Source organism: Zootoca vivipara, chromosome 3, assembly GCF_965207765.1.
Source record: "Zootoca vivipara chromosome 3, rZooViv2.hap1.1, whole genome shotgun sequence".
NCBI lineage: Eukaryota > Metazoa > Chordata > Lepidosauria > Squamata > Lacertidae > Zootoca > Zootoca vivipara.
In genome coordinates, this window is record NC_142586.1 from 26,784,430 (window position 1) to 26,807,539 (window position 23,110).

General features: G+C 39.5%; 1 protein-coding gene across 2 annotated transcripts in view; it reads left to right on the top strand.

The window, feature by feature from the left end:
- TAF1B (TATA-box binding protein associated factor, RNA polymerase I subunit B) overlaps positions 1 to 21,045 on the top strand; it is a 41,684-nt gene extending 20,639 nt beyond the window's left edge. For both annotated transcript variants that reach the window (XM_060272477.2, XM_088665714.1), the window contains 8 exons: positions 88 to 187; positions 9,126 to 9,273; positions 12,916 to 13,093; positions 14,648 to 14,694; positions 16,475 to 16,565; positions 17,438 to 17,508; positions 18,136 to 18,355; positions 20,351 to 21,045. In XM_060272477.2, the coding sequence (XP_060128460.2) occupies positions 88 to 187; positions 9,126 to 9,273; positions 12,916 to 13,093; positions 14,648 to 14,694; positions 16,475 to 16,565; positions 17,438 to 17,508; positions 18,136 to 18,355; positions 20,351 to 20,552 (1,057 nt within the window). In that variant the 3' untranslated portion in view covers positions 20,553 to 21,045. The remainder of the gene's footprint in view (positions 1 to 87; positions 188 to 9,125; positions 9,274 to 12,915; positions 13,094 to 14,647; positions 14,695 to 16,474; positions 16,566 to 17,437; positions 17,509 to 18,135; positions 18,356 to 20,350) is intronic.
- Positions 21,046 to 23,110: the final 2,065 nt, after the last annotated feature.

Genomic DNA, 23,110 nt, shown 5'->3' on the forward strand with positions numbered 1-23,110 from the left:
TTTTAGCTTTGTATCTATGTCTTGTCATGCGTTTTGAACTAAAATCAGTATGTACATCATGATTTTACTTCTATTCCTTACATTTAGGCTGGTAATGGATGGCCACATTCCTTACTTGAATGCTTATAAAGATTTCCCAGAGGAGATGAAGGTATATGGGACGGACTGCAAGATCTTCTATGTAAAGGTGACCTTCTGTGAAAATATTTACCCATTACATACACGTATGGTGGCTCTGATGAATTAAAAGTAGATTTTTCTTACTGATCTTACAATTTCTGGAAATGCTCTTTAGCCTCACCGGCTCCTTCCAGGCATTGTCTAATGTCTTTTATTACTTTCTGCTGTTCACTCCCCCTGGTGCTCTCACCGTTTATTTATTCTGTGGTAGTCAGCTTCTTCTTCTTCTTCTTCTTCTTCTTCTTCTTCTTCTTCTTCTTCTTCTTCTTCTTCTTCTTCTTCTTCTTCTTCTTCTTCTTCTTCTGTCTTTTTTGCATTGCAGCCATGTAAAATGGGGAGCATTTTAATTTGGAGAGATGGTTTTTCAAAACATTCCTCTTTTGAATGAATACTGCCAGCACCGATCAGCTGATTCAGAGGGGCTTTCTCCATTAGTGAGAAGGGGTTTACATTGAAACTTCTGGTTAAAACAGGGTCCTCCCCCCCTTCACTCTGGCGAGACAGTCCGCGGGCAGCTAGGGTCTCAGCCTGTGTACCAGATGGAGCTGGTAGCCAGCCGCCCTGGACACAGAATTAACCTGCGCCTCCATGGACAACTATTATGCCTTCCATCCCCACCCCCACAGCAGCTGTTTCATTACTGGCACCTTTAGCACATCCTCAAAATGCTATACAGTATATGCCTACTAGCTCCAAAGGGTTGACCACCCCTACCTTTGTTTATAGATTGTTGGGCATATTTTAATCCGTTCTAAATGTTTGCATACAAGTAATAAACCGTACCATTTTCATAGGATATTAGCTCTTTCCTTGTTTGGTCCACTGCCATAGAATTTCCATGAATATTTTTCTTCTGTACAGTATTGGAATTTTGTAAATACTGTGAGCATAAAGGTTTTTTTTAGATTTTTGTTTGTTTGTTTGTTTGTTTGTTTATCGTTTTTCAGATGTTTCATATACTTCATGTGGCATATCCATCTTAAAGTTCCTGGTGAAACTGTGTCTTGAAAATTATTCCCTTCATCTTTGTTTACCCCTTGAGGTGCTGGAACTGTAGGCTAGAAACTGCACAGTGAAAGATTAAAAGCATTTGATACTGCTTCCTTAAATGTTCTCCAGGTGTTATTTAGGAAATGGAGAAGTTGGGACAGCATGGTAATTAGTAGTCATCTCCTCAGTGTGCCTCACCCTTTCATTTCTGATTACAAATTCTTCCTTGGTGGCATTCAGCATCAGCCACCTCAATGAATAAAAGCTTCCAATGATGCTTTTGGAAGGAGCTGGAAGACCTGAAGATAGTCATTTAATACTGTACCAGAGTGAAAAGACTTAGGGTAGAGTCATTCACAAAGCACACGTTGCCCTAGAACAAAACTGTGTTTTGCTTTAGTGCTGTGGGTTAGTTAACTGTGTTAGTTCCAAAATTCACTGGGTTCATAAATGTATGTGTGGCTGTACACTCTCCTTTCCAACTACTACAACCAGTTGCCTAAGGCTTCAGGAGGAAGAAAAGACTTCGCTATTGCCCATGGACCTCATTTCTCTGCTGCTCCTGGTTCTAGAGAGAAGTTCAGGAGATCCTTCCTTTTAGCCTCTCTCTCCTGAACTTATAGGCAGCCCTCAAAACTATATTCATTTCCTGTAGTACCCTGCTTCCAGCCTACACTGACATGACTAGGTCCTTGTTCAGAAGGAAGTAAGGCTTTGCTTCCAAGCAGGTTCTTGTTTCACTCTTGGCCATGAAGAGCATTTTGGACCACGGCACCAGGACCATTTTGGACCAGGTTGTCTACTAGAAAGACGCCACCTGTCCTTTCCATGGATTGACTCTGATTCCTACCTGCATTGGTCTCAATGACACAACCTGATTTCATGCCAGTTATTCCTTGTAGTTGGGCAGGGATGCTTTAGTGAGCCAAGTGAGTAAACGTGGTGGTTATGGACAGGCAAACAGGATGTTCTGTGTCAGGTGTGTGTGTGTGTGTGTGTGTGTGAGAGAGAGAGAGAGAGAGAGAGAGAGAGAGAGAGTTTCAAATCATGGTTAATTTTCTCAAATATGCTGCATCTGGCTTTCATTTTACCAGAAGGATAATGAAGCTTTGAAGTATGGATATATATATTTTGATCTGTCCCATTTTACTTGCCGTGCCTATTTGAGACTTACAAGATGAAGCATTTGAGTTCTCAAAAAACCTCTCCTTTTGTGCCCAAAATAGCAGCTTCCTTGTCTTTCCAGTTAGGATTTGGGGACCTGAACCTCTTCTGTTCAATCTCTCTCTCTCTCTTTCTTTTTTTAATCGGTTTGGAGTTAATGAAATTAACAGGTGCCACACATAAATAGCATTTTATTTTCTCTCTTGAAACAGCTTCAGAAATGACAGTAAGCAAGGGTGAGGCTCTTTAAAAAGAGCTGAGGAGGAAGTTCATTTCTGACATTTATTGTAATCAGGTGTATCACGGGAATCTGCTGTTGTGTAACAGAAACTCTGGCTTGTCCTTACCTGTTGAAGCATTGCTTAACAGAGAAGGAAGATAGGCTTATTGAAATGTTGGTCAAATTCAAACTAATTTTGCTTTCTGCTATTATCTTTTAATATTTGTGTGTGTGAGAGAAGCTGAATTAGAGTGTCGACAGGTGTGGCTTCATATGATTCCCTATATATATATGCCAGTTTAATAGTGTTATTCAAGCAGTGAACGTTCTTTTCTGCCGTGAAGTGTAATCCGTGATGAATAACCCTATGGTTATCCTCTAGCAGCAGAACAGAATTCATATATGGTTGTGTGAATGATTTAAACTCGTTTTCTATGTAGATCTCTTTGCTCATGGCCTGAGATGCGTGAGTTGATCTGTGGAGACTGTGGTTGGGGTGTACATGTGGAAGTGTACAAACCATGGGAGAGAAAGAAAAGCCATTCTTACAGTGTGTGAATTGGACTGGTGATTCCATATTCATGCAACATGCTGATCAGGTTGCACCAGCTATTTCAAGATGCATTGAAGGTGGTTAGGGCAAGGGGAGGGCATAGTCTCAGCGAGAAACATACACAAGCAGCCCAACCTAATTTCAAATTTTCTAACTTCTCCCCCAGTCAAATCTGGGCTTACCACCTATACGGCTGGTGTTTCTTTTCCCACGAGAGCTTAATTTCATTGGTATTGCCAGACATGACTGTTTCTGGCTCCGAGGGAATCTGCTTCCAGTATCTTATCGCCATAGCTGGGTGTTGCATCTCCTTCACAAACTGTTTATTCCTTAGAGCAAGCCAGGATATTAGGCAGCTCTCTAAGTTACCGTAAGCTGTAGGTGGTTCACGCACATATTAGTTCTTTCCTGCCATTTGTTGGCCCTTTAGCAATCCCAAGGCACACCCTCCATTTGTTACATCACCAGGAGCATGTGCTTCACAGATGTTAGAAGATATGTGTCCACCCTTTGCATCGCTGCTCTCTCTATTTTCTAAACATTCCTTACCTCCTCTGTATTCCCATCACTGTTTTTAAGAAACTTGAAAATTCAATTAGTGGGAAAACTGTTAAAAAATAAATTGTTAACTGTTAAACTGTTAAAAAATAAAAAATAAATTCGTGTTTGCAGTAATGCTAAAAAGGAAAATAAAAAAATTCCTTCAGTAGCACCTAAAAGACCAACTAAGTTTTTATTTTGGTATGAGCTTTCGTGTGCATGCACACTTCTTCAGATACACTGGAAACGGAAGTGTCAGGCCCTTATATATATAGAGAGAGAGAGGGTGGTGGGGGTGGGTGGGGATGGGTGATGGGATTTTCTTTTGGAAGGAAAAGGTACAGAAAAGGAAATGAAAATGAGTCCTAAAATTTGTCTGAGCCCGCTTATAGTGCTGAATATATTTTTATTCTTATGCTTTCTTTTTTCTCTATGAACATTTCATTGTTCATAATTATTATTATTATTATATAAATGCATATTCTGCCTTTTAGGGGAAAATCCCTTTCTTATAAGGCTGTAGAGTAATATTCAAGCTGTCTTTAAAGATAGCCTCATAGACTGCATTACAACAGTCGAACCTTGAAAGTGCATGGGTAATTCTTTTTTAAAAATAAAAATAAAAATCATTTTATATTAAATTCAGTTGGAAATACATGATCATTTCGCACACCCCACTCGAGTTTAAGGTTGTATGGTACAGTTATTGACCTATTGCAGTTGTTGGTCAATCAGGTGTCTGAATCACTACGGAAATCTGCCAGACCTGTTTGACTAGAGTCAATAGCAGGACATGGAAAAATGCATACATGCCACTGAACGTATTGCAGTTCTTTTCAGAGATTTGAAGGTGCTGTGATAAGACCATTGCTGCCCACACTTTTTCTTGTCCTGCTTCATTAGGGGACAAAACACACCAGTGAGGAATGGAATTATTAGATATAAAGCTCCCCTTCCTTGTCTGAAAGATAGAAGACCCAAACTTCTGCCCTGTGTTAAGTGTTTCCATTACTCTGCACCAAAAGCTATGTCTTCGTGATAGAGAGATTGACCATTGTTATCCATTTACCGGTAGCTGTAGCAGCAGTAGTTTCTTCTAGCCTTCCTTTAAAAAAAAAAAAGTTTATTGTGTTGCTACAGCTGTACAGTATGTGGTCCGGACCAGGGTGGATAAAAATCAACGATTTTATTTTTTAAAACTAGTGATTTAAATCGATTTGATTTAAATCAAATCCACCCTGGTCTGGACATCATTTTCTTTCCCACAATGCCCTGGATGCAGCATTAGTTCCAAACCATTGTTTCAAAGGGTGGAAATGGCAGCCACCACAAAAATACAATAGCCTCCATTGGTAGCTGCTATACTCTCCCTTCGTCTGCACCCAGTTCCCCAGCAGGAGCTAGGCCAATGAGAAACAAGCTGTGGTGGTGGTGATACTGCTCATGGCAACAGCACAATAAAGTTGTTACTATTGTTTAAAGCCCTAAAGAAAGCTACTAGCGGTACCAGTGGTGAAAAAAAGTTACCTCCACCCTGAGCCTGGTGGTTGCAAATTTCACCGCTTTCCCTTGCCTCTCAAATTACCGTAGTTTTCCGTGTATAAGACTATGCTTTTTTAACTAAAAAATAATGCTAAAAAAGGGGGTTAGTCTTATACACAGGGGCAATTGCCCCCTATTTTCTTAATTTTGAGTCCCCCAAAAATAGGGGGCGTCTTATACATGGGGGTGTGTTATTGACGGGAAAATACGGTAACTAAACGGTTCCCACTTTCTTCATCTGAATGAGGTTGTGAAGTTGGGGGGGCCACTAGGGTTTACTTCTGATGTAGCAATTTTTAATCCTTACAATCCTACCTGTTTTTAAAAAAATTCCAACAGATGTATGAACTAGGTGAAAGGATGTAAACACTAGCAGGCTGAAGGAAAATACAAAACAATTACAGGGAAATAATGAAGAAGGAATCTTAATCTGATTTGTATTTTAGAAATGTCTGTGTAGAAAACATTGAGTCACTAGGTCATTGTTATTTCATGTACCAGTTTGGCTGTAAGTTTTGCATTTGGCAGTCAATGGCAATATTGTCATTGTCCTTACATAATTGGCAACTGGTTGCACTGGTGTTGTTGCATCATAAATTTCTGTATCTACAATATTCCAGTATAGTGTGATACTCTTAATCGCATATGTGACATGTTTACTTTTACAAGTGATTTTTGCGGGTGTTTTGTGATAGAAAGTTGACTGACTCATAGGGTATTGAAATTCACCAGGTAACTCCCACTGAGCTATAGCTCTGAAATTTAGCACACATGTACCTCAAGAATTACTTTAAAATTTCTGGAAGTGTTATATTACTTCCTTTTAAAAAAGGCTCTCCGTTGAAAAAAAAGTCACCTCTGCCCCGGATGATTTAGCTCCATGAAACTGAAATTGATGCAAATGTAGCTCAAAGTTATTAGAGAAGCCTGAAAATTTGACAATATTTTTTTTTACTGCTAGCCGTTAAAAATTAAGGCCTGAAATTTAACTCATAAGAGAGGCTGCTGGCATTCCACTAACAGGGAGTCCCGCTGCTTATTTACATACTTGAATTAAGCTTTATTTGTGTGTGTGTGTGTGTGTGTGTGTGTCTTCCTATCCTGAGGTACTTGTTGTGGGGGGAATTGTGGGAGCAACACACTTTCCAAGCAATACAGTACAGGGAGGTTAAAAAACAACAACCCTCCTCACCTTGTGCTGAGCTTTCAATGCAGAGGACATCAACATCTTGAGGGCATAATACTGCCCACCCCTGTGCTATATTGGTGTTCACTAATAGATGTACAGTGAAAATCTCAGTAGTATAGATTTGCCAGAGGAGGCATTGGAGTGACCTTGGGTGGGATAAGTTTGCTACTCCCCTGTTTCTGAAAGTTCCAGTTCTGCTCTAAATTATATGGCTAAATACATACTTAGGTTGCCTTTTGTATGGGAAAAAAAGTCCTTTATAAGGGAAACAGTACAGTAGTACTTGTATTTGCAGGAGTATTTCTGTCTCTATCCCACTCCCCACCCCCCACCCCCGATGACACTGTCCAAATAGTGGAATTGTAATCCAACACTTAGAATTGTTTTTCATCACCAAATAATTAAAATTAAGCCCTGGGCTGTGACAGATTTAACATAACGATCTGTTTCATTTTAAATAAACATCTTTGAAAACAAGACTAATACCTCTTTCCTCAAAGTAGTTTAAATGTTTATATGGATGTTTGAGGAAATAATTCAGGTAGAAGCATCATTCCCAGTGCTCTAATTCCCTCCTGTTCATCTAGATTAGGGTCTTATAAAAGATAGTATGCCATGGTGGTAGAAGAGAGGCCAGCAAAATGCCCCAATTTTTCAAGTGAAGAGTTAGACTATTAGTTCTGGTGATACATGTCTTGGTCATAATAATGCAATGCTCTTTCAGCTTATGTCCTGGGGGGGGGGGGGACTTCAGCAGCTTATTCAATTGAGAGAGCTAGTTTAGGGTTGCCATAAACCAGGACACCCAGGGTTTTCGTTAGGAAAACCCCAAAGTTGTTGAGCTTTTCATTTCTTTTTTTCTTTTTTTACAAAAACACAAATTTTCAAATTGACTTGCCTAAGATTCAAGAAAAACCACCGCCTTTTGGAAATTCCCCCCGGATGTCAATTCAGCCTTTGAAATCCTGGTAATGTCTGGTAATAACCTAAGATAGTTGGATGCTCAGTTTTATTTTCATCCTGAACAGGGCATATTTTTGATGGTTAATTTTTCTTTATTAAATATTTACAACGTTATTCCTATACTTCTTATGCGTGCGATATCAAGGAAAGCATATTTCTTCAAACTCGTAGCTCTCGTTATTAAATAAACTTTGACTACCTTTGACTACCTATCCTGAAATGTCTGAAGACCGACGTAAACCCTGATGTGCAACAGTCCTGTAAAGCATGTATTTCTTGTTTTTCAAGAAAAGTGCTTCAGGCAAAAAGGTTGCTTTTTTTAAAAAAAAGAAAACTTGCTGCTCTGAAAGATTGCAAGCATAATACAGCTTGTAGACATTTTACATGCATGAGTAAACTTTTTGCTGGAGTTGTGTATGCCTTGTGCTATTTGTAGACTCCAGGGGAACCTGAGAATGCTTTTATTGTTGGTTTATTCATGTGTTTGTTTAATTGGCATTATCAAAAATGAAACTTTTGAATGGATGTCTTGTTTTCAGAATGCTAAATGCCTAGAAAAAAAGGAAAATAGACAGAGCTGTGTTAAGATTATCCCATCGAGACTGAAACATGTATGTGCTACTTATAGGCACCTGTTTGTAAGTGCAAACTTGATGTTGGATGTGATCTTTTTGGACACGGGCAGACTTCCACAAAAGTTCTCGCCAGAGGCAAGGATCCTTGACTCTGTTGAGAAGAACATAGCAGCACACAAAAGACCACTTCCTCCATCAAGGCCACAGCAGATTGAAGGGACAAAAGATTACCTCTTCCTCCAAACTTTCTAGCATGTGTCAGAGAAAATTGGGGAGAAGAGAAGGTTTGTGGTAACAAAGAATAACTGGCTAGCAATCCAAGCCAACATCTCTGGGCATCCTGGCAATACGTCCGTCCCCCCCTTCCTCCCAAGCAATGAGAGCGTACTGTATATGTTTGGGAGCAGAACTCTGCTTGTGGTTGTTAGGATCAAACTCAACATTTCTTAAGTGTTTGTTTGTTTGTTTGTTTGTTTTAGGTTCCAATAGTACTTTTCATGTTTTAAGTTCAGCAAACTGTTCTACAGTTGCAGATTCTCTTTCCTTTTTCTTTGGTTTGCTGTGGGGTGAAACCCCTTATCTCTCTCTTATTGAACTGAGGCCAAAATCAAATAAATCAGGTTTACATTTCTATCTTAACGATGCTGCCTATAACGTACCCTGAAGCTATCAGAAAATAAGTTTGATTGAAATGAAATATGACTCATCCATTTATATTAGAAAATGGTTATTGCCTTCTCTATTCATAAAGTAATATGAATCAGTGCATTAAAAACCTAAAGGCATACTTTGAAATAACTTTTCTAAAGCTTTCTGGAAGTTTTAGGATCGCGTAGGTTTGCTTTAACTTGCTTTTCAGCTAACCGTGTTAACCGGTATGGATGCCTTATCCTTCGGCTTATGTTGTAAATAGGACCTTGTGCCCAAAATATTCCTCAAAGCAGTTAAAAGCAGCAATGATGTGTATTTACAGGGCTAAAGAGGTTCTAGCTTAACTGATAAAAGATCTTTTTTTGGTTTTTCCTGTTGTTGTATTTATGTTTTCATTAGGTGTTTCTCAAAAGAGCAAAGAAAGTTCCAGGCCAAAAGAACAACTCAGCATTATGCTTGGTGCTTTGTGGAGTCCCCCAAGAAGCAGCTCAGATTTCTATATAGGGCAAATGTGCTTTCGTTCAAATGATGACACTTATTTTCTATTTTGTTTTCCAGTCTTGGCCTGAGTATGAAGATGTTCACAAAAAGACGCAGGCCCTTGCTGTATACCTGAAGCTACCTTGTTTTCCAGATATAGCAGAAGGCAGCTTCCTTCATCCAAACATTCTCTGCATGAAGTATTTGATGGAAGCTAATTTGCCTGGTAAGGGCATGGGGGGGAGGGATGTGTTTTGTAACACCGAATTTAATATTCACCCTATTTTTCCCTCAAAAACAAAAATACATTATCAAGTCCTTTTAAATCTTCATGTTGGTAGTATCATGGGGACTCCTATGGCTTTATATTTGAAACTCATGGCTGATGCTCTAGGATCTGTCAAACCAAGCCAATGGCTCAAAATTTATGAGCGAGCCAGTGTGGGACAGCGGCTTGGCAATGAACTTGCAACTGAGAAATACAGGATCAGATCCCTGCTCAGTGAAGAAGCACAGGACAAGGTTTCCCAAACTTGGGTCTCCAGCTGCTTTTGGACTACAACTCCCATCATCCCTAGCTAGCAGGACCAATGGTCAGGGATGATCGGAATTGTAGTCTAAAAAACAACTGGGGACCCAAGTTTGGGAAACCCTGGCATAATAGGTAACAGGGTGGGTTTGCTTTAAATCAAATTGGTTTAAATTACGATTTAAATCACTAGTCAGTAAAACTTGATTTAAATCATATTTTTTTACAGAAAGACTCATTCTTGCTGGTACAATGTTAATATTTACAACCAGATGAAGGTTTCATTTTTGGAATAATAAATTTTCAAAGTAGTTTTAGAAATACATAGACAGATAATTAAGAAATTATGGTGAGGTTTAATAAGTTAACTGTTTATATTTGGACAACTTTTCTGCTGTACTTTATCGGAAGGAGAAAAATAATCATTTCCTTAATAATAGTTCAAACAATTTATTTAACTAAAACAACACTATCGCATGTGTATCCATGTTTGTTAACTGATGTGGTTGAACGGGTTGTTTAAATAAAAACCTAGACTGAGTTTTAGCACACATGAAAAACTTAAAACAAATCCTTATTTCCTGATGACTATAATGTAACTTAAATAGAAAGCTATCTATTTCTTCTCCAAAAGCATTTTATTTTAAAAATCCAATTTAAATTTAAACATCCAATTTAAATTTAAAAAAATCGTTTTTTTATTTTTTTAAAAAAGCATTTCCCCACTTGGGAAAGCGACTATCTATTTGCCAAGCCTACCTCACCTGGTTGTTGTGAGCTCAGTAGACAGAATGTATTCCTCATGGGTGTTGAGTTAAGCTTTCAATTAACTTCTTCCCTGGTACTGTACTAAAATAATTAAAACAAAGTCACACTCTAAACCTTTTTGGTATATGAAATCCTGTTTTTGAATCCACTGAATATGAAAATAAAACTTGACTAAATATAATGATAGATCATGTCCGCAAATGTTTTACTTACTTCACTGTCTCTTCTATGCACTTTCATATAGACACATATTCATCTTCTCTTTATTACAAGAAGGAGTTCAAATACTTAATCACTAGGGCAGCAGCAGAATTAAAGGAAAGTACTAAATGTTTTCCAGACACATCTCTCGAGTTTTAATAACACGGCATGAAAAAGAAGGTTGATCCTCTTTACTGCTGATTCATGTTAACAGAACAATTAAAGTCACTTATAGCTGACCATTTGATTCTACCCAATCACTCCTTGGAGAAAATGAGATTCATATGTAAGAAAAATAAGGTGTTCCTCAGTATTGCTGGGATACTGATAGGATACCTATGTAGGTTTACTAAGAAATAAGTCTCATTAAGTTCAACGGGACTTTCTCTCAAGTAATCGTGTATAGGACTGTAGATTTAATGTCTTCCCTTTAGATTTTATTACCTTAGCTTTTACTATGTATTTTGAATGAAACAGATTTTTTTAGGTGCTTGAGTGAATAGGACTGTTGTTCTTAAATCACTTTTAGATATATTGTAGCGTTTCCACTACAATATGTGGAATGTTTCCTGTTGAAACATTTTATTTTGGTGGTAATTTTCAGGAGCTCTGGTTTGGATCAGAGTTGGATCATTGTCAACTATTAGTATCCGAACCAGACTTTTTGGGTCTGTAGATATTGTTAGTCAGCAATTCCAGTCATTCCTAGCTAGCATGGCCAGTGGTCAGAGATTTTAGTTCAAAAACACCTGCGGATTCAAGGTTGAGAAAGACTGGTTTGGATACCAAAAGTTGACAGTGCTCTTAGAATTCCAAATGTGATATTCAGTATTAATTCATTCTGACTCCTCATGCTGCTGCAGTAATGATATTCATACAGTACTTGCATAACCAGCTGCTTTCAGGTGAGAAAACAGCCTAGAAATATAAATAAACTAGAATAACAGGGATGCAGGTGGCACTATGGGTTAAACCACAGAGCCTAGGGCTTGCCGATCAGAAGGTCGGCGGTTCGACCTCCTATTTCCGTGCGCTGCTCTGGTTTCGCCAGAAGCGGCTTAGTCATGCTGGCCACATGACCCGGAAGCTGTACGCCGGCTCCCTTGGCCAATAAAGCAAGATGAGTGCTGCAACCCCAGAGTCGTCCACGACTGGACCTAATGGTCAGGGGTCCCTTTACCTTTACCTTAAACTAGAATAGGAAGCAGGCTGTGGCAGGACCCTTCTCTCCAGTGGAAATTCCTTGCTCATTTCAGCATTAATTAGGGCACAGTGCTGTTTGTCCCATTGTCGGTATTAATCATGGTTAGCTTTTAATGAAGGATTGAACTGTTTTGTTAGTATTAGCTTTGGTTATACCATGATTGATGCTGATGAAGGAGGGAGGGAAATGACACAGCAAGAAGGGAGTGAGAGCTCTGAGCTTACTTAGTCTTAAAACCATGTTTAAGAGAATTGGGACTGCTATGTTATAATGCCAGTCCTGCGTGTACCTTTTGAAAACTGCAAACCACAAATGGATCTGATTGAGGAAGGTTATCCAATCAAAGTTAAACCCTGTAAAGATACATTGTCCTTAATGCAGCACAGATTAAAGCAGAAACTTAATGCTCCAACTGAAATTAAGAAACACTTTGTGTCCTAACGTACAGCAAAAATAAGGTTTTCACGTACAGCAAAAATAAGGTTTAAGTAGTACTGCTACCACAGATCGATACGTTGCCTTGTATTTTAACATTTCTTCTTTTAAGAAAAGTTGCATTTGTACTTCTTTTTTATGCCACTTTAACTGTAGGTACAATTTTCACATTGCTGTACAGGTGTCTTCGAAGACACAAGGAACACAATTTCTTACTTTTCCAGTTTAGCAAGGATGTCATGAATCAACTACCTCATCAGATTCCAGAGGGTTTGTCAGTATACTCTGAAATATCACCAGCATTCACCTGCCTAAATTGTTGTTTCCCTTCCATAATCAGAAACAGTTCATACACCTCACTGGTGACCCTGTTTGAAAGTAAAGCTTTCCCCCACAAACACAATTGGGCACATGAAAACATGCTCAACTAATCTACTAGGAATAGAGCTACACTCACACATCTATTATGAACAATTTTTTTTTTTTGTACCTTCAAAGACTTACGGTATCAGTGGCCAGCTGTGGCAAGACCTGGTGGAGCAGTATTGCGAGCCAAATGGGGAGGCCTGGCTAGCCTTATTAGGTCTGGTTCCCCACTATTGGACTGGATAAACTTCCAAGGTTCCTTCCAACTCTAGTTATCGACATGGAGGCATAAGGATTCTTTCACCAAATGTGTTCTTTGTGTTGGACTTCCGTAGCATTTGAAGTTCATCTTCTTCTTAATTCAGATGATATGCACAAGTGGGCATGGAGAGTGGTAAAAAAAACTGGCATTGGTGAAACGGACTTCCTGACACTTCGTCCTGAGAATAAATCAGCTCGGAATGTGAAATACGATATTATTGCCGTAGCTGTGGTGGTCGTGGTGCTGAAAATGCTGTTCTTGCTGGATGACCATTATGAATGGTAAATGTGCACTGCTGTTATAACAAACGCAAGCTTACCGACTTACTGCAGTTCAGGGCCACAGAAATCCTGGACTGCTATTATTACCGCTAAGAACTAGCCCAGTGGTTCTCAAAGGGTGTGGTGTGGCAGGAGAGGATGGCAAGCTAGGCAGGAAGATTCAAGGACAAATAAATGCTTAAACATTTCAGTGTAGTATAATATCAAAACGTGTGTTTTTTTAATTTGCAGAATATGGCTCAATATCTTTTCAAAATGAGAGTATCAACTGGTACGGAGGACAATCCTAGTTGTGATCCAGAATCACTGTTTGAACAGAGTGCTGGAGAATAGCATTGGCTATTCTTCTGCAGTTCTCCAACTCTGACCAATATGAAATATCAGAGAAGAGAAAGGCTTCTTTGTGTTGATGAGGAGATGAGAGTTTGTCTGTCTCAAATTAGACCTAATATAAATGAGATTGCCTGGCAAAAGCAAGCTCACACCTCTCATTGAGTTTGTATACATACTTAAGAGGCTCGTTTATAATTTTCTTTTGGGAATGATTCATGTTCTTACATCGCTGCATTGTTTTATATTTTCTGGGTGTCCCATGATCATATTAGAAAATTGTTGTGTTCTGTGGTGTGAATTAAGCACTGCGAGGAGTTGTTTCTTTTTGTTTCCCAATGTATTTCTTATCAATGAAGACAATGGTGTGAGGCGAGTAAATTTTTATTATGGAAGTGTGGCGCAGAGAAAAAAAAGTTTGAGAACCATTGGACTAAATAAATGGAACATTGAATAAGAGAAAGATAACATATTGCTTCCTTTAATTATTCAATTTGTGTATATTCATATAGCATCTAGAATCCATGTTGCCATTTTCCTCTTGGTCAGGCAGAATAACTGTGCAGCACAGCTCTGAAAGGGTCTGGTCTTATTGGACATAGCAGTGGTTCAAATGTTACTTATCACAGTCCAATTTGCTTCAAGCTGTTTTGGATGTTGTATTTTAAAATTTTGGAACCCTATGGCTAAGGCAGGGTAGTAAATCATCCTCATCCTTGTAATGTGGAGGCAGAAAAGGGTGTGTTTCAGGCAGCGAGGGGTGTAACACTTGTGTTGTGTTGATCACATGAGTGTCCACGTCAGAGTTGAAACCCATCTCATCCCCCACCAGATGACAGTGGATTCTTGTATGAAGATGTTCCATGTAAGTCATGCCCAATGCAAATGGATGGTGTCATGACCCTGGGGTCCGACTTCCCCTCTGGGGGATGAGGCCAAGGATTTGGAGAAATAATTGGAGGGTAAGGGTCTATATCCTGCAGAGCTAGCCACTATGGTCCCCAGTTATCCAAGAACTCCAACACAGGAGGAGGCCATTCACATGGGATGAGCAAGGTTTGAACTAGCCCTTACAATTTTCAATTTTTAACCTAAGAGATAAGGTCTTTGGATTCATTAGAGTGGCTCAGATTTTAAATATGCTTGAGTAGTTTGAAAAAATGGGGACCATGATTTCAATATATATATATATAAACCCTCTGAATCTGTTGGATATATTTTCAGGTTACTAGCAGACTATGCCGAAGAGAGAAACAAAAAGAAAGAAGAAGGTACCAAAAACTTTAGAAGAAGCTTAGTAGAAGTTTTGCATTGCCAACTATATTTTAAGATGCTAGCTTACATGCAAGACAGTTGTGGAAGCTCTTTCAGTAGTGTATGTGAATTGAAAAGAAAGTTTAAGTCAAATGAATGTATGAAAGAGTTGGCCAAATCTACATGTGAAAAAGGAGCATTTTACATTTGCATGTGGCTTCCGAACAGTATCTGTGTGACTGTAGTCTCTTAAATTTTAGATGCAGAAGTCGCATAGAAAATGCTAGAAACTGACAAAGGCTCAGTTTCCAGAGACTCTAGTGCGGATGTAAGATAGCTCATCCCTCAGTTTCTCTAAAGAGATCAGGGACCGGCTGCAGAATCACATGCTTCCTCCCCTCTGTTCCTATCTGTCCTCATGACAGTTGCCCTCACATTTCCCAGCTGGCTTTAGCCTTGTTTAAACCTAACTAGTTTTCTGTTAACTTGTGATCATTGCTGTATTCCCAACTATGTAGTAATGATGTGGTCGGCAGTAGATCTAGTCCAGGGGTAGGCAACCTAAGGCCCGTGGGCCGGATGCGGCCCAATCGGGGTTATTTGGGTTATTTGTGGGGCATAGGAATTCGTTCATTCCCCCCCCCCCAAAAAAAAGTCCGGCCCACCACATGGTCTGAGGGACGGTGGACCAGCCCACGGCTGAAAAAGGTTGCTGACCCCTGATCTAGTCCCTCAAATAAGTCTCGCAAGATGGTGTAGGACAGATCATCTGGTTTGAATCTCTCCTCCCTTAGAGAACATCCAATAAGAATTGGGCTCATGGATATCTGTTAATACAAATATGCCCTTAAAGCTGGATATCCTAGAATGCTGAAAAACGAATGCAATACTTTTAATCACAGCTTAACAAGAGTCAGTATAGTGTGGTGTCAGTGTTAGAAACGGAGATATGAAAGCTAAGAGCTAAATGGCACCTTAAACCTAGGCTATGTGCACAACAATCAGATGTCAAAGAGAAAAACAGCTACCAGATTTTTAGAAGACATCTGAAGGCAGCCCTGTTTAGGGAGGCTTTTAATGTTTAATATATTATTTTATTTCATTTTCTGTTGGAAGCTGCCCAGAGTGGCTGGGGAAACCCAGCCAGATGGGCGGGGTATAAATAATAAATATTATTATTATTATTATTATTATTATTATTATTATTATTATTAACAACCTAATGTCCAGGTGCGCTTTTTTATAACAAGAATACAAAGCTGAAAGTGAATTAACTGCAGCTAAAAGATTATGTTCTCTTCTCCAGTCTTCGGAGAGTAGCTAGAAGTGGGGAGGCAGAAAAAGGTCCTCCTTCCATTCCACTCTGCAGCTTTAATCTGAAATCTTAGGTGCAGTACTGTGCCCAGAGCTCAGAAACTGCTTGTGCTAATGAAATTCCCCGTCGCAAAATGTGCCTAGAACAATGGGAGTTTCAAACCCTGCATGGTGTATGTGGAATTGGAAATGGGTGACCCAATGATCAGGTGGAATGAAATGGGACCTTATCTAGAGAGGTCAGAACTTGACTCACTATCTATGTTATTGTACCACTCAGTACAGATTATGTTAATGAACTTTACACGAGGCAGCATTGGAGGATGGTTTAGAAACTTCAGCAGTGTATGTGGAATTTGATGTGGAGCTTTCTTGGTCTTCTCCTATCTTGTACAGAAATAATGAGACCACACTGATTTAAAATTCATTGAAAGAAGGATGGAATAAAAGTGAAAACTTAAAATTTGTTCATTTTCACTATAGGCTGTCCAGTGTTTGATATTCGAAAATGGTACCTAGTTGTAAAGAATGCTCTGGATGTGGAGCAGAAGAAATTTAATGAAGGAAGAATCAGGTATGGTGTTCATAGACTGACCGTCTCTGATTTGGGTTGGAGAAATTAAAGGGGTTATGATAGCAATGGGCAGTACCTGAAGATATGAATTAAAATGGGTAGACCCATCTGTAATGTCTTAGAAATCTGTCTCTTTGTAAATGTTTTTGGTGGGTTTTTCTTTTTTACTTCTGATACCATTGCTGACCCAGGGACCCAGGTGGCGCTGTGGGTTAAACCACTGAATCTAGGGCTTGCTGATCAGAAGGTCGGCGGTTCGAATCCCTGCAACAGGGTGAGCTCCCGTTGCTTGGTCCCAGCTCCTGCCCACCTAGCAGTTCGAAAGCACATCAAAGTGCAAGTAGATAAATAGGGACCGCTCCGACGGGAAGGTAAACGGCGTTTCCATGTGGGCCACATGACCCGGAAGCTGTCTGCGGACAAACGCCAGCTCCCTCAGCCTATAGAGCGAGGTGAGCGCCACAACCCCAGAGTCGGACACGACTGGACCTGATGGTCAGCGCCTTTACCTTTACCATTGCTGACATTTATTTAAAGTGAAAGGAATGGGAGGGATATTTTGAGGAATGTATGGGAAAGGTTTCTGTAGAAAGTAGCCTTGGTGGGGAGGGATGATTAAGCTCTGGTGGAAGGGGTTTTAGCACTACACTGCTATTTCCCCTAAGTAGCAGCAGTGGTATTAATGGAAGATATTTCATTTTGGCATTTTTGGGGTGAATGGTGAAACCAAACAGGTGGTTGTATTCAACTGTTCTATAACAGGTTTAGATCATAGTTAAGGATATGGTTGTTGTGATCCACTGTGTGTTGTCTTCTCTTTCCTCCATCCCCAAATATTTCTTTTTTCTTTTTCTTTTCTTTTGCATCTTCAGACAATTATGGAGATGTGAGAAGCCACTATTGTTTTTTGTCCATGAAACATCTAATTTCCTCAAGAAAAGACGTAAGTGGCTAATTCCTTTGCTCTTCCTTTCCTAAAACATTACTCTCCCCTCGCCCCCCAAATAGGTTGAATTTAGTTCTTAAGAACCTGGCCACATTTGAGGCATAAGGAGGTAGGAACAGAACTACCATCTGCTGTAAGCCTTACACGGCTCAAATATGTAACATTGAACCATTCTCCCAGAAAGCATTTTGGAATACTGTATTCTTGAGGCCTTCCTGACTCTGCTTCCTGTGCTGCAAATAGATTGACAGCTGCACGCTGGGAAAAGAGAAGAACCTGACACAGACAATGCTAGAGTTAGAGTAGTCCTTTCTGGAAGGAAGGAAGGCCACACTCCTCTTTTTCCGTATATCAGTTCTTCTCGTGTGATGTGTTGGAGATTATTTAAACTTTCCATTAAAGTGCCTGTCACGAGACACCCAAATTCTTCAAGAAGATGCTAAGTTCTGATAATTTTTTTACTATCACCAGAATTACTAAGGTTTTTGGAGAATAACTTATATTCAGCATTTGGGTGTGCCTTGTGAAGTTTGCTTCCTTTATAGAAGTCTTCCAGCCTTTGTTTCTTTCCGAAACAACCTTTAAAATGTTTTGTGGCTCATTGTTACATTTCGCTTTGTACAGAAATGGTAGTGGACCTTCAAAGGCAGTTCCAAGCACTTTCTGGTTCTGTGGAACCTACTGAGAAGCGGAGCCCCTCAAGTTTCCAGCTAAATTGGACTGAGGAAATAGATTGTTTCCACAGGCACAGCCTGGTTGGGATTTTGCAACCAAAAGGCGGCAACACATTAACAACTCTGAACAGAAAGTATTGGTTGTCTACAGCTACACTGTGCAAACGGAAGTAAGTATTTGACATCCCTGTAGAAAATGTGTGCTAAATGTGTTAGCGTTTGTGAGAAGAGTTGTAGAATGTGTTGACTTGAATATAATAATACTAATACTAATATTTTATTACTTATACCCTGCCCATCTGTTACATTTTGCTGCCTTTCAGGTATCCTACATTTTTGCCTCTCTTTTTTTTAATTCATCACCAGTTTGGAAGAAAGATACAGTATTATGAACAAGAACATATGGTAGAGGACATTAAAGTTTGTGTCAGTATATTAATCACAACATCCTTTAATGATAGATTTCTTGTTGAACAATATATGTTATTCTGCCAACAGGCAGTGTGAGGTGGGAAGACATGAGAGAGAGAGAGAGAAAGAGAGAGAGAGAGAGAGAGACCTTAAAGATTTGCATACATGCTACTTTCTTGCAGAATGCATGTATTCAAGTAATGATTCTGGCTGCTGAAAAATTAAATGTGCTGCTTTTTGCCAGTTCTGTAGTGTTAGCGCTTTGAGGCTGTGCTGTGTCGGTGTCAAACCTTTATTTTAAATCAGATCTTGGGATCTTGAGTAGCCTTTCCTATGGTCAGTACCAGTATCATTCTTGATTGTGGCTACGTCAGATAGAGAGATTGGTTCAGGGTACACTATATAGCAAGCACTTACAAAAAAACTTGCTGGGTAGTAGACCTAACCACATGAAAAGGCAGTCAGTAGCCTGTGGCTATGTGATAAACCCAGATTACCTACCGATAGTTCCTTTCTTTCTTGCATTTCTAAGTGGCCCAGGTGTTGGTCACCTCTATAGTACACACTTAAAACTACCAACCAATAAAGCTTTTAACCATCTTCCATGGTTAAGAGATCAGAAGTAGATTTTTGGAAGAACCAAGACTAAATACATTACTTCTTTTTTGCTTAAAAAGGTCAATTGTATATACTTCTCACATCCTCTTGTACTTTTCCACATAAGTAAGAACCAAGAGATACACATTTGGATTCTGGAAACATTTGTCAAGGGAAACTTCCTTCTCCTAATTGACAGGTGCATGTTTTCCTTACTTAGGTCTTAACACTGGCTTTAGTCTGGTACTGCTCTTAAACTGTTTCCCAGTATATTCCAGGGGCTAAAAAGCTGGAGATAGGTGTTTGTTTCATCTTTTGTATCCTGCTGTTCTATCAGCAAGAATCAAAGTGACTTCCAAATGGAATAAGACAGCGTAAAATAACATCTATGAAAGACGTGCAACTGAGCTTCCTCCTTCTCTCTTCTTCCCTGCAATCTGCCTTCAAAGTCTGCCTGGGTGGCCCTATGAAGCAGATTTTGGGGTCATGTGGGGAGAGGAGAGGAAGGAAGAAGTCCTGTTCTGCAATCCTATTGCTGCTGCGTTGGATACAGCCCCGTACTTCTAATTCAGGCACACAAACAGTAGCACTGTGGCTCCTTAAAACCCAAGCAGCTTGGAGTCTGCTGTGCCCACACACAACTGTTTATGTGAAGCAATTTACTACATAAATCTGGGTGCGCATGATGGTTGGAAGAGTGAAACTAGCAAATTTGCACAAGAGCTATTGAAGGCAGCTTGCCATATGAAGGCAGCAATATAAATCTTTGCTGTTTATATTTTGAGCAGCTCCCATGCCACACATTTCACTGCTTTGTGTGAACAGGGCTTTAGAATTGGTTTCTTTAAAAAGTAAGAATCGGGTTCAAGGTCTTCCGCATTCGTAAATTCTTTGTACAACCGTGCCTAAGTTTCTGTCTCTTGAGAGTGAGTTGCCTATCTTTAAAGCAGGGATCATGTGGCTCAACAGGGTTGTTGAAAGCAAGCAGAGCAAACACTTACAAAACACTTTGCAGATTACAAGTGCTGTCTATAAATGCTTAGCTGTAGTGGTACAAGAAGGGTTTGAATAATATTGATAGGATGTGTACCCGTTTTTCTGGATATTGTAATTTGGAATAAATTTGTGGGCTGTTTTCTATTTTTCCCCTTTTCTAGGAGGTGTGGTCATTCGGCATACTTTAAAGAATCAAATTTCCCTCATGCCTACCAGTTTGTTTTAAATCTGTTCTCCTTCATCCTGCGGGTGAACCCGTCTCTCATCCATGAAGAAGTGTGCGCAATTGAACACAAACTCTTTGATTTTGAACTTCGTACAAAATCCATACTCTCCGAAGTTGGGAAAGGTAGAAAGCTTTAAAAACCAAAGACTCAAGAGAGTGAAGACCTTCTGAAAGTGCAATAACCTATCTGGAAAATTCATACTCGTTAAGTGAGATTTACTAATCTCATCACATTAAGACAGATGCAGCTGCTCTGCAATTTGCTTGTACTTTAGATGTCACGTTCCTAGTCCAGCTACCACAGTTTGTTGGAGCAGAAACAAATGCCATGTTGGGCTGCTTCGTAAAAAAAAAATACTTGGCTTTTTAAATCAGTTTCTCATTTGCATCCAGACTGGGAAGTTTTGATTACAAACCATATTTATTAGATTGAGAATGCGATGTCTGAATTGGACCTTCCAGTTAGTTGCAGGGTGAGTGATAATTTGATCCACTAAACTAAACTCTGTTTTTCCCCAGTGATATTGTAAAATTTTCATGTGTTTTTATACATTTTGAACTTCTTGTTCACTGTTGTAATAACAAAAATATATTGACATATTTTGAAATAAACCTCTCTTTTTTTTCAAATGAATTTGCCATTTAGCTACTTCTTAATGCTGTGATCCTACAATCTGATGATACCTTACTGTTTTATCAGTAGAGTTGGCTGCTCCATGAGGCAGAGATGCATCTGCTTCAGGTGGCAAGTTCTGTGTTGCTTAACATTGTATTCCCCACACACACCCAGCTTAGAATGGGGGGAATCCACTTTGATTATTTTTTTAACCTCAGGTGCTAAAATGTATTGATTGGGCTTGCCCCTTTGTGGAATTCCTTTAGTTCTTTGGAGATTTGTAATGGCATAGGAATGTAGCCTAATAGTAGTGAATAAAACAAATTATTGCGTAAATCTCCAATCCTATTACAGTGAGCATCTTACTTTAATCCAGCCCAATCTTAAGGCCAGCGAAGTATAGTTACAGCTTTGAAAGCCAATGTTCTTTGCCTGTCTGCATCAACAGTGTTTTGTCTCTAATGCTTCAAATAAGTAAGGTTCAGCGCACCATTCCTGTTGACATTTTGGCTTCAGTGGATGGTTGAAACAGAATGCTTTGGGTTGTTTTTTTTGTCTTTTTCACAGTAAAAAAAAATGTGATTGACTTGAATGAATTAATAATACAAGTAAATGAGTTTTTGTGTAGCGATACTACCTCTGCATAGATTAGGAACCTACTACTAATCTAAGACGCAATTCACCCCTTGGATCTCTTGCCCCTTGCCGTTGCTTGACTTTCATAATATGTGCGAAGATTGACAGTTGGCAATCAGGTTCCACCTTCCAGAATGTTTAAGTTGGGCAGAGAGAAGAAACGCTGTGGCACACTGGACACCTTCATCTGCCCCACCTGCAATAAAACATGTCTCTCCCATATCGGCCTCTACAGCCGCAGCAGGCACTGTAAGTCTCCAATGGTTTGACTTTACCCCGGAAGACGCACTTTTCCATTGTCTCCCGAGAAAGACGGATGCCAACACTCCTCTATGCCTACTTCATTTAGGTGCTATACCTTTAAAGGTGCTATACCTTTAAAACAGCATTACGCCTAGATGGATCAGTCGGCACTTAGTCACTGTAATCATAGCTAACAGGCTTGTGAAGCATGGCAGCACCTGATCTTTACTGAAATGAAGTTGTGCTGAGCCTGGGACACAAATGCTTTGGGTCCACTCACCATTATGGCAAGGTGCAATTGCATTTCTCAAGCAGACAAATGGGGTTGGATAGCCCAAGGGTAGGGTGTGTGTCTCTAAAACAACAGCTTTAACTACCTCGTCTGCTTGTATTTAAGTTGCATCTCCTCTTCTCTTCAGCAAAAATAAATAAATCAGCATTTTATCTGTAGTCCTTTTTTTAAAAAAGAAGGGATGTTTTTTCTTTTATTATGCTCCTTTGCCTAAGGACTTCTCAGCTCTACAAAAAATACTAGATCTTCTTTTGAAAGGGATGATATTCTCCTTTATTATGCTCCCAAGCCCAAGGATTTCTAAGCTCTACAGAAAATACTGGACCGCCTTTTGTTTCATCTGAGTTTCACACAGGGCTAAATAACCAGTGATATGTGATCGCATTACCGTAGTAGGAATAGACAAATAGAGAACAATTTTGGTTGCCTTAATTTTTAGTTTTTGGGTATTTCTGATTCTATTTTATTCTTGATTTGCACTCCTGTGGTACATATCTAAAGCAACAGCCGTCAAGGATAATATTAATAACTACTTTTTTCTACCAAATGTAACATTGATGCTCAACAAAGTATTAATCTTAAACATTACACACCACCGTTCCATTGCAGTTACAATGCTGTGAGTGGCGTGCTACCACTTAGAAGAATCCACCAAAAAGTGTTAAGCATTCATACAGCACCACAAAAAGAAATGCTACCATAAAACCTTAAAAGACAAAAACAAGAGCATGGATAAAAACCTAAAAAGCAGGACGTCAGTCTACTAAAACAATCCAACAGGGCAACCTCCAGCAATAAATCCACCATTAAAAACAACATGCAGTATCCATCGTAACTTGTTGCATCGATGCAAAGATTTCTGCTTGTGCAACTGAACTCCCTCCACCCCCAGAGAACAGATAATATGA